This window comes from Staurois parvus, unplaced genomic scaffold (genome assembly GCF_062004578.1).
Source record: "Staurois parvus isolate SC_StPar_1 unplaced genomic scaffold, SC_StPar_1.0 ptg000346l, whole genome shotgun sequence".
Classification (NCBI taxonomy): domain Eukaryota; kingdom Metazoa; phylum Chordata; class Amphibia; order Anura; family Ranidae; genus Staurois; species Staurois parvus.
Window position 1 is genome coordinate 1,395,389 of NW_028318142.1, and position 13,918 is coordinate 1,409,306.

A 13,918-nucleotide genomic window follows, 5' to 3' on the forward strand; every position below is an offset into this window, starting at 1 on the left:
AGAAGAAATACATTCCATGCACTTGGGACATCAAAATGCAGATCAAGAGCAAATATACAGTATGTATTCACTATGTTTTTTTATAATGAGTGTTAATGCAGCACATCTGGTGTGAACGAAAGCATTAAAAACATTGATTTTTTTACATAAATTGAATTTTCCTGATCTGAAAGTTACAGGAAAGGAATCTGGCAGTTGGGGTTTCTTTGCACAGCATGTATTCATTTTTTCTTATTAGAGAAACAATTACTGACGTGAGGTAATAATGTATTGTAATTGTAATAGCAACTGGCATTGACTTTAAGTTACAGTGGAAAACTTTTAATTTTGTATAGTTTTGCATAAGGCAGGTGAGGGTGAGGACTCGTCAAGTTCAAAAGTCTGTGTCCCCACTGGGGAGATCATTCCCCACTGCTTGTTCTATGACCATTGTCACCATGACAGAAAGTAAAAAAAGCTTTCATTTTACAATTGACTCTTGAAGAGGTGTAGAGTGCAACTTCCCTAGTAAATGACAACTGTAACATTTGAGACTTTTCTTATTTTTTTGGTGAGGTTTCTACTCATTTCTGTCAAGGCTCCACTACATGAAGTACACAGTGATTCTCCCCTACAAAAACAAGACACATTTTAACTCTTCCCTTACAATCCAAAAATAAAAGGTTTCCGCTGAAGTTTGTTAAGCAGGTGCTGTACATGTGTTTTATTGATTAGAAACAGTGCTTCCAAAGCCTGTTCTCATGTCCCATAAACAGTGCATGGCTATATATACATAAAGATAGTCATGTGTGTCCAAGCTAAATGATTCAACTACCTGTGTACCACTGGTGGGATTCATGGATGGGTTTAGGAGGCATAGTGGCTAAATATTGAGAAAATTCTTTAATGGGCATTTCAATATTAGTGAGGACAGAACATTTAGCCCACAGCCAAGCCAGGATTGGGAAAGTGGCGTTCTTCCCAGGAGTATTATAAACAGTGAAAATCTTATAAACAGTAAAAATCTGCATCCATCGGCCATAAAGTTACTCGTGGCCAAAAATATTGGCATCCCTGCATTTCTGTCAGATAATGCACCACTTCTCCCAGAAAATTGCTGCAATTACAAATGTTTAGGCATTCTCATGTTTATTTTGTTGGCATTGGTATGACACAAATCAGTGGAAAAACAAAAAGCCAAAACTGACGCATTTCACACAAAACTACAAAAATAGACTGGACACAATTATTGGCACCTTCTCAAAATTGTGAGAAATAATTATATTCCAAGTTTGTGATGCTCCTGTAATTTGTAATTAAACTCACCTGCATCAATTAACAGGTACTAACAATATAAAAATCACACTGGCAACCAGTTAAAATGGTGAAACATTGACTTCACCTTTCTGTTGTGTGTCTCTATGTGCCAAAGGGGGAATGGAGAAGAGAAAGAACAGCAAAGAATTGTCTGAGGATTTGAGAACCAAAATTGAGGAAAAGCATGGACAATCTCAAGGTTACAAGTCCATCTGCAGAGATCTTAATGTTCCTGTGTCCACTGTGCACAACGTTGTCAAGAGTTTTACAGTCCATGGCACTGTAGCTAATCTCCCTTGATGTGGACAAAAAAGAAAGATTGCAAGCGAAGGACTATTCGAATTTTGGCTAAAGAACCTTGATCAAGTTTCAGACAAATTCAAGCTGACCTTCAGGCACAGGGTACAATGGTGTCAGCTCGCACTATATGTCGCCATCTGAATGAAAAGGGATGCTGTGGTAAGAGTCACAGGGAGACCCTACTGCTGGCACAGAAACATAAAGCCTGATTGGAGTTTGCCAAAACTTACCCGAGGAAGCCAAAACCCTTTTGGGAGAATGTGCTGTGGACAGACGAAACATAATTACAGCTTTTTGGTTAAGCCCATCATTCTACTGTTTTCAGAAAAAGCAATGAGGCCTGTAAAGTGAAGAATACCCTACAGTGAAGTTCCCACAGTCAAACATGGTGGAGGTTCACTGATGTTTTGGTGTTGATTTGCTGCTTCAGGCACTGGATGTCTTGACCGTGTGCATGGCATTATGAAATCTGAAGACTACCAAAGAATTTTGGGGTGCATTGTTGGGCCCAGTCTCAAAAAGTTGGGTCTTCATTAAAGGTCATGGGTCTTACAGCAGAACAATCAACCAAAGCACACGTCAAAAAGCACCCAGAAATGGTTTCAGACAAAGCACTGGGGAGGACTGAACTGGCCAGCAATGAGTCCAGATCTAAATCCCACAGAGCACCTGTGGAGGGATCTCAAAACAGCAGTTGGGAAAAGGAACCCTTCCAAATCTGAGAGACTTGGAGCAGTTGGTGAAAGAAGAGTGGTTCAAAGTACCAGTAGAGAGGTGTAAGAAACTCGTTGATGGTTACAGTAAGCATTTGATTTCAGTTATTTTTTCCAAGGGGTGTGCTACCAAATATTAAATTGAGGGTGCCAATAATTTTGTCCAGTCAATCTTTGGGGTTTTGCGTGGAATGTGTCAGATTTTGCTTTTTGTTTCTCCATTTTTTGTGTCATACCAATACAAACAAAAGAAATAAACATGAGGATGCATAAACATATGTAACAATTTTCTGGGCGAAGTGGTGCATTATCAGACAGAAATGCAGGGGTGCCAACATTTTTGTCTATGACTAAATTTATTTTTTTTAGCTAGAATTCCAAATGTAATGGACATTTTCAAATGCAATCAAAAATTGGAAAGCACTTTCAGGTGGGGTTAATGACCAGTGGCAGATACTCTCTTCTGAGGATTTTAGCATTTGACATTGGAGATTTCAGAATAGCTCTCTTTGACTAAGGTAAATAGGAAAAATAGAAAACACAACGAATTATATACCAAACAGATGAATGGCAGAAGACTTAGGCCAGGGTCTGGTGGCTATTACTCCCACAATCAGTTTTTCCATTTTTCTAAAGTGGGGAAAATATTAAGCTTTAACAAAAATACAAACTGCACTATATATATGAACTCCCTGGAAGCAACATCACAAATATATGGCTAAATATTGAAGAAACATTTAGATTTAGTTTTGCAAGCTTCTTGAGCCCGTGGTGAATTAACATATTAATCACAATTCTCACTTTTAGTTTTTCAAACCCAATCATTTGGTAACTGATTTTTAGGACCAGAATAGTTTTCACAGTTTTAGGTTTTCACAAATTTGGTTTGGGTCATTTGCAAAGACTTGCATTTGTGAACATTGCTATCCAGCTTAACATGATCATACCAACAGGTATTTGTATTTAAAGAGGATCTGTACACACATTTAAAAAATCTTGCTAGAGTACATAAATAGAAGGGTTGAACGGCCTACCATTCCTGAAGGAAATGCTGCTGCATAAACCTCGTGTGACCAGGAGGGGAGGATCAGCCATTGAACGCTAAATTTTGATTTTACTAAAATCACGGCACCAATGCCTAGGTTTTTGATCAAGTGAACAGCACTTGAGGAAACGTGAAGCAGCATTATGTCTCAGCAACATAAGTATTTCAGCCCTTCTTTTACTCATTTTAAAGGACATGACTCAACAAAAGCTCAAAAGTAAACTGTCCTGAGGCAAATATGGGGCTGCATTTGCTAACCTCCTCCTGAATGTGCTAGTTGGCAGACCACCAAGTTAAGTGCCTCTCAGTTTGGACACCTGGAACAAATATGCATGTCAGGAAAAGGATGTTAGAACCCCCTATAAGCACCCTTTGTGATCTAAGAAGGTCAACATGACAGCTAGGCAACTTGTACCATCAGTAGGAGATTCCAGCAGTGGCAGCCTCCATGTTTATTTTCATGACAGGTTTCCTTTACAGGAACAGTTGAGTAGAAGTCTGCTTTAAATATGTCATAATTACATATTAAGCCAAAACTAGATTAGAATTAATTTAAATATCATGGAACAGATTCTGCCACACAAGTTCTGCAATGCTGAAAAAAAGAAAAGAAAAGTGTTGCACCTTTTTTAACTCGGCTTTTTGGCTGCGTTTCCCGGAAGGTGGCAGTGTGGTGACAGTAAAATTGTTGGGGTCCTCACAGTCTCGGATTTTGGATTCCTTCATCAAGGAGTCAAGTCTCTTCTTAGCTATGTTTTCCACTTGCTTCCTATTGGTGGAAGCCTACAGATATGTAAACAGATGGGTGAAATTTGGCCACTGTCCATTTCATTTACAAGAAAAATAAAATTAAAAAATATTGGCAATTGTGTCAGGCATATACAATGGATGTAGCCATTTTGTGCACCAATAGCTTATCAATAAGGTAGGAACGGAGTGATGACACTAGCGGCTGCCTGGTAGGCTGCATCTTATTGATATGGTGTGCAGAATGGCTTCCTGCATAGTATATAGGCAATCCGCACATGATGCATTGCATATCATAGACACACCGATACTTTGATGGGCATTCACTTGACCAGTAATGATGCATGCAATATTATAACAGTCACAGGCAGCGATTCTAAGGAGGAGGCAGTTACAGATCTGTCGAAGCCATGGAAAATGCAATGTCTTTACTGAAAGACTGTTAATGAATTTGCTGGATGAAACGTCTGCAAATATTAATTTAGCAAGGACTTCATAGGAAAATTAGAGAGGTTCATGCATTTTTAAAAAGATTTCTAGTCATATAGTCTAGACAGGATAACTTTTAAGGAAAAATTTAAATACGTCTCCTTTTTGTGTAACCTAATAGGAAATAATTAGGTAGCATGATGTAGGGCATATTATAAAACCATGTCTAAAGTACTTGCTTTAGTTCCATCTATGGACCAATTAAAATAATATAAGCTAGATCTTACTTTTAAGTGCTTGTTTAATCTGAATTATCTGATTACAAAATATAAGAATATTTCAAATAAAGTGAAATATTGATGCCAATTTGGAGAATTTTATTTTACCTAGTTAAAGGAAAAACAAAAATAGAAATATTTCCTTTCTGGAAATGTTTAAAGTGCCAAGTTTTCAGCCAAACGGTTGTGTGTGATTATATGGGGAAGGATTAGAACCTGTCTACTGTTAACATCCAAAAATTTCATGTATGTTGTTTCCCATTCCAAAGACATTTTGACACACATGGTATCAAGACACAAAAAAGAACAAATTTCCCCAACAGGGGCAGAAGGGACCAGTGCCATCTACCAAGGGCTGTGCTTGGGCAGGAGGGTGGGCTCATGTGTGCTCGGGCAGGGGGACATGCTTGGCTGTGTTTGGGCGGACTCATGTGTGCTCGGGTGGGGGGTTCGGGCAGATGGGATGGCCCGCTGCGCCTCTGCCCTGGGTTGTCACTGTCAGCGCTAATGGGGGCGTGAAAAGCACGTGATTGTTTGCTAGGACATTGGCGGTCCTAATAACCAATCAGGTGTTTGCCCTGCCCCCAGGCCGCAACATTCAGAGGAGGAGGAGGGCGGCAAGGACAGGACTTCTTCCAGCTCGTGTAGCTGCCTAGAGGAATGAATGGAATGGACCCTGAGGTAAGGGGGGTTTGGGGGATCCTGATGTAAGGGCAGGGGGAACTTTGGGGACCAAATTAAAGAGAATGGGCTTTAGGGACCCTGATGTATGTGGGGGACTCTGAAGACTATGATGTCTAGGGGGACCCTGATGTATTGGGGGGACTTTTGGGACCCTGATGTAAGGGAAGAGGGGAACTCTGGGGACCCGTATTTAAGGAGGGGGGCTCTGGGGGACCATGATGTAAACAGAGGGCCTATGGGGACCCTGATGTAAGTTGGGGGGGGACTCTGGAGACCACGATGTAATGGACTGAGCCTGATGTATTGGGGGGACTTTTGGGATCTTGATGTAAGGAGGGAGGACTCTGGGAAACCTAGTTTAATGAGGAGGCTCTGGGGGACCCTGATATAAGGGGATGAGCTATGGGGACCCTGATGCACATAAGGTGGGGGGACTCTGGAGACCATGATTTAAAGGGGATCCTGATTTATTGGGGGGGGCTTTTTGGACCCTAATGTTGAGGGGGGACTCTGGGGACCCTGATTTAAGGAGGCAAAACTTGGGTACCCTGATGCAAGGGGAGGGGTTGTGGGGACCCTCTCCTGTATCCTGTCCGCAGTCTCTGACCGTCTCCTGGGATGGAGCTCTAATAGGAAGAGGTGGAGCCTACAGTGGAAGGGGCAGAGTTTACAGATGAAGGGGTGGGCCCTAAACAGGAAAGGGTGGGAGAAATTTAGAAGGGGTGCGATTTTAGTCTTGCCTAGGGCATCACAAAACCAAAATACACTACTGCACACACTATATAGGGTGGTGGGCTTTAAATTTTTAACCACTTGCCCTCCAGAGGATTTACCCCCCTTGCTGACCAGGCCGTTATTTGTGATACGGCACTGTGTTACTTTAACTGACAATTACACAAGCTATTCAGAGCCATACAAAGCAGTGTGCAGGAGCTGACAGGGGAGAGATCTTTGTTGTTTATACACAGGTCTCTCCCCTGTTGGAGATACTCAGCGATCACAGGGTGCTGGCAAGAAATCACTTGCCGGGACTCGGTGATTGACAGCCGAGGGAACGAATGGTGGCTCAGTATCTGAAACTGAAAAATCATGTATATACACACACGTGATTTTGCACACCCGTGCCACCCTGTAGCAGTATTTCTGTTATAGGGCGCCGCAGAAGCTGTTAAACATGGCAAAACTAAGCCCTGCATTAAAAGCATTGACTTAATCCTACCGATCTATGCACATTTTTACAAGCAACCAGTGTAAGTGCTTGAATTTAACTAGATATCAGCCTGAGATAGATAGACTAGATATCAGACCAAGAGAGCGAAAATCAACATAAGGAGCCAAACGGTTGTGTTGCAGTGCTCATGTCTGAACAAGAAACATGCTGATAAGAGGAGAGAGCAGAGTGAGAGATGAGCTCATCAGTTTGCAGCTTCTCCTTTCACTGTCCAGCCCTTAGGTGGGGAAAGAACAAGACCTGTAAGTATAGCTTAACTGCAGCAGAAAAAAGCAGGTCTCCTGCTCTTGCCAGACAGGACTATGCTGTGTAGCAGAGCGGTTTGAATCTCAGAACTGAATGGGCAGAAATGCAACTTCTTTGCAGCTAAAACAACACTTTTGTCTGCGATTATTTAACACCTTTCCCATTCGTGCACCCAGTAGTCACTAGGAATATAACAAAGTATACAACACCCTATAACAGCTCTATAGCTTTCCTATCCTAGCTGGCAGTATACATAGCACACATTTGGACTGTTAACAGGGAGTATATATACATTTCTGGGATCGCTGTCTACTAAAAGAAATTACATTCTACAGCATGGTGAATTCATCATAGCAGGTCTACACATCCAGATCATGCAGATATTACACACACAGTCGGCTTGGTCTGCCCCATGCTTCTCTTCACTGGTAATGGCTCCCGCTGCTGCCTCTGAGCCAAAGAGGCGGGAGAGAGCACTGCTGTTGTGCACATCACTGGATCAAAAATTGGCTCAGGTAAGAGCATACATGCATATAAAACATTCATGCAAAAAAAAAAACAAACCTTCTGCCTTTACAACCAATTTAACTGTGACCTAAATTCAAAAATTTACCTGGGGTCTCTTGCACTGTTGCCACCAAGGAAATGGTGATGATAAATTTTGGTGAAATATCACCTTTTAAGAGTCAATGGCAGAAAGCAAAAGTGTGTTTTTTTTTTTTTTAAAGATGCAATGGACTATAAATGGTACCCAAGATTCACAGAAGCCTCTCAACTGTCCTGGACTGGATTTTGTGCCAAATAACAGATTCTAATCTAGCCTTATTATTGGACATTTTTCCATCGAAAGAAAACCAATATTGAAAGAAGTCAAATACAAATGTAACACAACAGAGCACAAATAATCACATAAAGAACAAATTAAAAAATTAAAATGTATTTGATTAAACTACCCTAAACATACTCTCCAAAAATAAATATCTTAGCCTTAATGGCTTGGTGAGTGAAACAAAGTGTTTCCCTTTGTCAAAAATCAGTCGTTTTGCGATAAAATTAATTTCACCTAAAATTACTTCAATATTATCCCCTACACTTTAACAATCCAGGTACAACCATAGACAGTTTCTGTGTGAAGCAAAATCATAGATTAGCTACTCATGCAACAAAGTCAATAGTGCCTTTGTTGCAGTTAAACTATGAAGTGTAGCATATGCACAGTTTCAGGCCATAGAGTCCAATGGGTGTTTTTCGCATTTTATAACTATGGCGGTCTTCAACATCCCCCGCTCCTAACACTCACTGAGCAGCATTGTTGATTGGAGCACAGTGCAGGGGACATATCAGACCTGTAAAGATCTGGACCACTGCTTTCACACAGAACACAGTGAACCAAGTTTTCAGCAGGTTGCTAGGCATGGGGCCAGGGGCGGACTGGCAACTCATGGGGCCCCCGGGCAATAGGGGATCATGGGGCCCGTGTCCTTGCCCAAACTCAAAAAAGCCTATGAAAAAGGTACCAGGGGCATCTCATGGGGCCCCCTACTGACCCCAGGCCCTCAGGCAGTGCCCGAGTTTACAAATGGTCAGTCCGCCCCTGCTTGTTACATGAGGTTGGGGCTGTGACCTCATCCACATGTGTAAGCTTTGACACCAGTCAACAAGAGCCTGTACAGGTTTAGGGATGGAGAGGAGTGAAGCATTGTGGGATGGCATGTATAAGTAGGTCAGAGCCTAGAGAATTGTTTTAAGTTGGTACCAGGGGCATCTCATGGGGCCCCCTACTGACCCCGGGCCCTCGGGCAGTGCCTGAGTTTCCAAATGGTCAGTCCTCCCCTGCATGGGGCTAGGACACTATCACTAAAAAAAAAAAAACCCATACAAATGAAAAGTTTATGTTTGCAGTTTTACTCCATAGGGAAGTTAAAAAATAAAGCTAGCATTGGGCTTTAAATAAAGACCTATGAGAAGTATATCTTGTACATGTAATGTAGATGAGATTGTGGCAGGACGCGCTGATGAAATGTAGAGTTTGCCAAACAATAGAAACTTGCATAATTGTGCCTCTGCCGAAATGTCATGACCAACGTTCCAAGCATTGACAGAAATTTAAAATGATTTTTATCTGGAGACTTTTATCAAAGTAAAAGGTAAAACTTTCTATTCGTTAGTATTGAATACATTTTCATAAATCTCCTTGCAAACTGCTCTTGAATAATGGGATCAGTCTAAGAAGTTCTTACATTTGCGGATTAATATTTTAAATGTTGCTGGCAGTAAAGAGCAATATTTGAACTTTTTCAGATAGTTATTCATGGTATAAAAAAAACTCTGTATGGATGAGCTGGAGAAATACAATAGCTTCACATGAATCAGTTAGGAATGTGATTTCAGCACCCGCAGCACTAAATATCTTCCAGCCAAAAAGAAAAAATGGACTAATAATGAAGAAAACCTAAAATCCATTCTATTTTACTATATAATTGCAAAGCTCGTCTCAAAGGATTGCATTATTAGCCTTAGCCTAACCCTCATCCAGAGATATGTCACAGCCACTAATAAATCTGACTAGTGAACTTTCATTTCATGATGATTTCTTGACGTTCATGTACTTCATATGAACTAATTCGGTAGATGCACTCTATTCCTAATCACAAATATGTATGCCAGAATGGAATAGCGTACTAAATCACAAAAATTCTCTTAAAGTGGACTCAAAGTGAAGATTTCACTATCTTATAGCGAACATTTAAAAATGTAAATTCTGCCAAAGCAGTAGCCTGAACAGTTGACCTTTTACCCTCAAAAAGAACTAGAACCAAAAAGTAAAACAATCTAGTTGCATATTGCACTTGGTCCAGTTTTGATCCATTGTCATTTTCTGTAGTAAAAGCCAATTATTACTAGAAATAATTGCTAGTATTAGTGCTGTCAGTGGTGGCTATAGCTCCCAGGTTAAAGCCCAATTTATGGGCATTCCTTCCTACAGCCAGCACTATAGCCACCTCCCCCCCTGTAAAAATGGATTTTGAGCAGTGAGCCAGCTACCCCGCCAGCACTGACTGATCATTCACAAGAAAATCACGTAGAGCTGTCAGGGCTGTATAATCTATTTGCTGGTGCTGTGCATGGTTCCAAAAAGCCAGCAGAGAGATCACAGCCCTACCAGTGCTAACTGATATTATACTTTTGTGAATGGACAGTCAGTTCTTTTGGGGCTGTGTGATCTATCTGAAGCGGTTAGCATACATACACACACAGCACCGGCAGATAGATCACACAGCCTCAACAGCACAGACTGTTCATTCACAATAATTTAGGATCAGTCAGCGCTGTTGAGGTGGTGTGATCTATCTGAAGCAGTTAGCATAGATACCACTGGCAAATAGATCACACAGCCCCAACAGCACTGACTGTTCATCCACAAAAACATTCTTCTTCTCCTGTAAAGATGGTATTGCCTAAATCTTCAGCCTGCTGGAGTGGTCAACAAAGACATAGCTAGTGCTGGGCTTTCTTTTTAGACCGCACAGTACAGACCGCATTCTAATGCATTGTAACCACATACAATACATAGACGGAAATCACTGTGAACATAGTCAGCAGTGCCATTCAAAAATACAAGGTAAAGTTCTATCATGCAAAGAAGAAACCATATCTGAACATGATCCAGAAATGCCATCATCTTCTCTGGGCCAAACCCTATTTAAAATGGATTGTTGCAAATTGGATTGGTGGCCAGATGAATCAAAATTTGACATTCTTTTGAGCAACCATGAGCTCTGCATCCTCTAGACTAAGGAGGAGATGGATTTTCTGCTTGTTATCAGCACCCAGTTAAAAAGTCTGAATCTCTGATGGTATCGGTGTGCAATAGTGCATCTGCAGGGCACCACCAATGCTGAAAGATCTATCCAGGTTTTAGACCAGCTTATGCTGTCATCCAGACAAGGTCATTTCAAGGTTTTGCATATTTCAGTAGGACCGCAATGGGAAACCACATACTGCATCTATGACAACATCTATGACAACAGCATGACTTCGTAGTAGAAGAGTCCAGGCGCTTAACTGGCCTGCCTGCAGTCCAGACCTGTCACTATTTAGAAAAATTTGGTGCATCTTGAAAAGAAAAAAAATGACAGACGACTTAAGGCTGTTGAGCAGTTAAAATCCTATAGCAGGCAAGAATGGGACAATATTCCTCTCCAAAAACTCCAGCAACTGGTCTTGGTTCCCAAATGTTTACAGAGTGTTAAAAGAGCGGATGCTACACCATTGTAATCATTGTCCTGTCCTAACTTTTTTCGTGTTGCTGCCATCAATTTCAAAATTACTTTTTTTTTAAAAAATGGTATATTTTTACAGTTTAAACATTTTCTGTTTTCTGTTTGTGAATGGGAATATAAAGTGGATTTGTGAGATTTGCAAATCATTGCATCCTGTTTATGTAGATTTTACAGAGCGCCCAACTTTTTTGGAATTGGGGTTGTAGTATGTATGTACCTATAGGGGTAAATTAGTTTCAAGATTAAGGCTCCATGCACACTGGGCATTTAAATAACGCTGGTAGAATTAGCTGTGTTAAAAATGCAAATGTTTCATCGGTTTTTAACGTTTTTGCATTAGCATTTTCCTAAACTAAAAAGGTCCAAAAATGCCGGTTTGCTGCATTTTACCACATTTTGCCATGTTAGAGCATTTTTACAGCTAAAAAACTCCTCTAGAAAACCACTAGTTCTGGAGGTTTTTTTCCAGCCAAAAAACGTCCCTGCCAAAAACCTCTGATTAAAGCCTATGTGTGCATGGACACATAGGATAACATGCTGGGGAGTTTACTGGCTGTAGAGAAAAAAAAACGACAAAAGCCAAAAACAGCAGCTGTAAAAATGTCCAGCTTGCAGGAGGACTAAAAGTTAGGTTAGGTATAGTAAATAAATAAAAAACAAACAATGTGCGCTATCAAACTAGTGAATAAGCTAATAAAATAGAGCCGCTGCAATAACACTTAAAAGGTGATCCCACACATAAAACATAAAACATACATAAATAGTGTTGTGCTAACTCATAAAAACATAATAGTTCATAAACAGATTCAAACGTGATAGTTCAATCAAAATATGAAATATAAATATAAAGTGATTGAATGGTGAAGAATCACTACGATGTGCTGCGGATTAATAAAGTCTATTTGAAAAACACAATGCTCCACCTTAACTCAGTGTTCCTCAGCCTAAAAATATATATGGATGGCCCGCTCACCTCCTACCGTGGACCCATAAATTAATATAGGTCAACCAAGAATGGTAGCTCCAAAAAAGTGCTCTAGATGGCAGCAGAGAGCTGATGACAGGCACCCCTTCATTGACAGTCATTGAAGGGGTGCCTGTCATCAGCTCTCTGCTGCCATCTAGAGCATCTTTTTGGAGCTACCATGCTTGGTTGACCTGTATTAATTTATGGGTCCACGGTAGGAGGTGAGCTGTCATTTATATATATTTTTAGTGGAGGAGCACTAAGTTAAGGTGGAGCATTGTGTTTTTCAAATAGACTTTTTTTTATCCGGAGCACATCGTAGTGATTCTTGACCATACAAGCACCTTATTTGATTTTCACCATTCAAGCACTTTATATTTAAATTTATATTTCATATTTTGATTGAACTATCACCTTTGAATCTGTTTATGGACTATTATGTTTGTATGAGTTAGTGCAACACTATTTATGTATGTTTTAGGTTAGGTATAGTGTCAAGAAGTTAACACTATTTGAGTTTAGTAGCCAAGTAAGGTAAGGGGTAGCCTAGTATGTAGAGTTTAGATCACGTGCCAAGAATAAAAATTAAAGGACAGGTTAAGGGTTTGGGTCAGTGTTAATTGTTGCAGTTTGTTATGAATAACATTAATCATTAGGGTAGGGCATACAGCCAGGGATACTGAAGACCATTTGGATTTGAAGGTGTATGTAGTAGGTGCTGGATACAAAGCAATAGGTTTGATCTCAAAATGAAAATAATAGACTATACCAATAAGATCAATTTCTCTGGTTAGGCAGCTCACATCCACGAAAGATCCTTAGGAGACAATTCATATTAATAAAATGTAAATCAACATGTTTCGGGATTTTAAGGCAACCCCTTCATCAGGGCTGGGGAAAGCTGACCAAGGCAGATGTTGGACTCCAAGTTTAAAAAGATATTTAAATGAACTCTGTAGATATTGATAAAGAAGGCTTCAGTAACTTATTTGTTCTAGCATGGCTGTACGTGCCGGGACTGAGATACAGTATATCTGTTTCATAATACTAGGACACACAAGATAAAAATAAATACTACTAAAAAGAGCATGCAGACAGAGATGACAACAGTTTCAGGACAGAATCTGTTCCAGCAATAAGAATCCACAATATTAGCATGTCTACAGCACAAATAAAGCACACAGAAGTCACAGCTATATCTGAAATCACATTGTTTGTTACCAAACCATGCTCTATGCTGGGAAAATAGTGAGATACTGAAATGTGATTCATGGAAGCAGCTGATGGGCTGCAATTGGCATTAAAGACAACCATTTTTATGTTTTTGCACGCTGTTAGTCATGAGGCCCATTTATACTGCCAGGTACAATTGTTTACCATTTCTATTCTAGAGTAAAATTCTAAAACAATATGTAAACCTGCTGGATCACATACTTGTATGAAAAAGGATCCTGTTTTCATGCTTCCTTTGTATGAAACCCCTTGTGTTCCTACCAGTCCCTCTGCTCTCCTATCAAAAACTGACCACACTAGGTATGAGAGCACAGCGGGGTCAATTCTCTAGCTGTGCTGAGACCTCAGTGTGCTCTCCTCCAATGATCAGACTTGTGCTGACCCCCTCCCCTCCTGCACAGCCATTCACTGGAAGACCAGTGTACTGCAGCTTTGCCTCCCTCAGCTCTATTAGCTCCTTATGCAA

General features: G+C 40.5%; 1 protein-coding gene across 2 annotated transcripts in view; it reads right to left on the reverse strand.

The window, feature by feature from the left end:
• LOC149456878 (1-phosphatidylinositol 4,5-bisphosphate phosphodiesterase eta-2-like) overlaps positions 1 to 13,918 on the reverse strand; it is a 225,061-nt gene that overhangs the window by 118,649 nt on the left and 92,494 nt on the right. For both annotated transcript variants that reach the window (XM_089684347.1, XM_089684346.1), the window contains exon 8: positions 3,979 to 4,137. In XM_089684347.1, the coding sequence (XP_089540473.1) occupies positions 3,979 to 4,137 (159 nt within the window). The remainder of the gene's footprint in view (positions 1 to 3,978; positions 4,138 to 13,918) is intronic.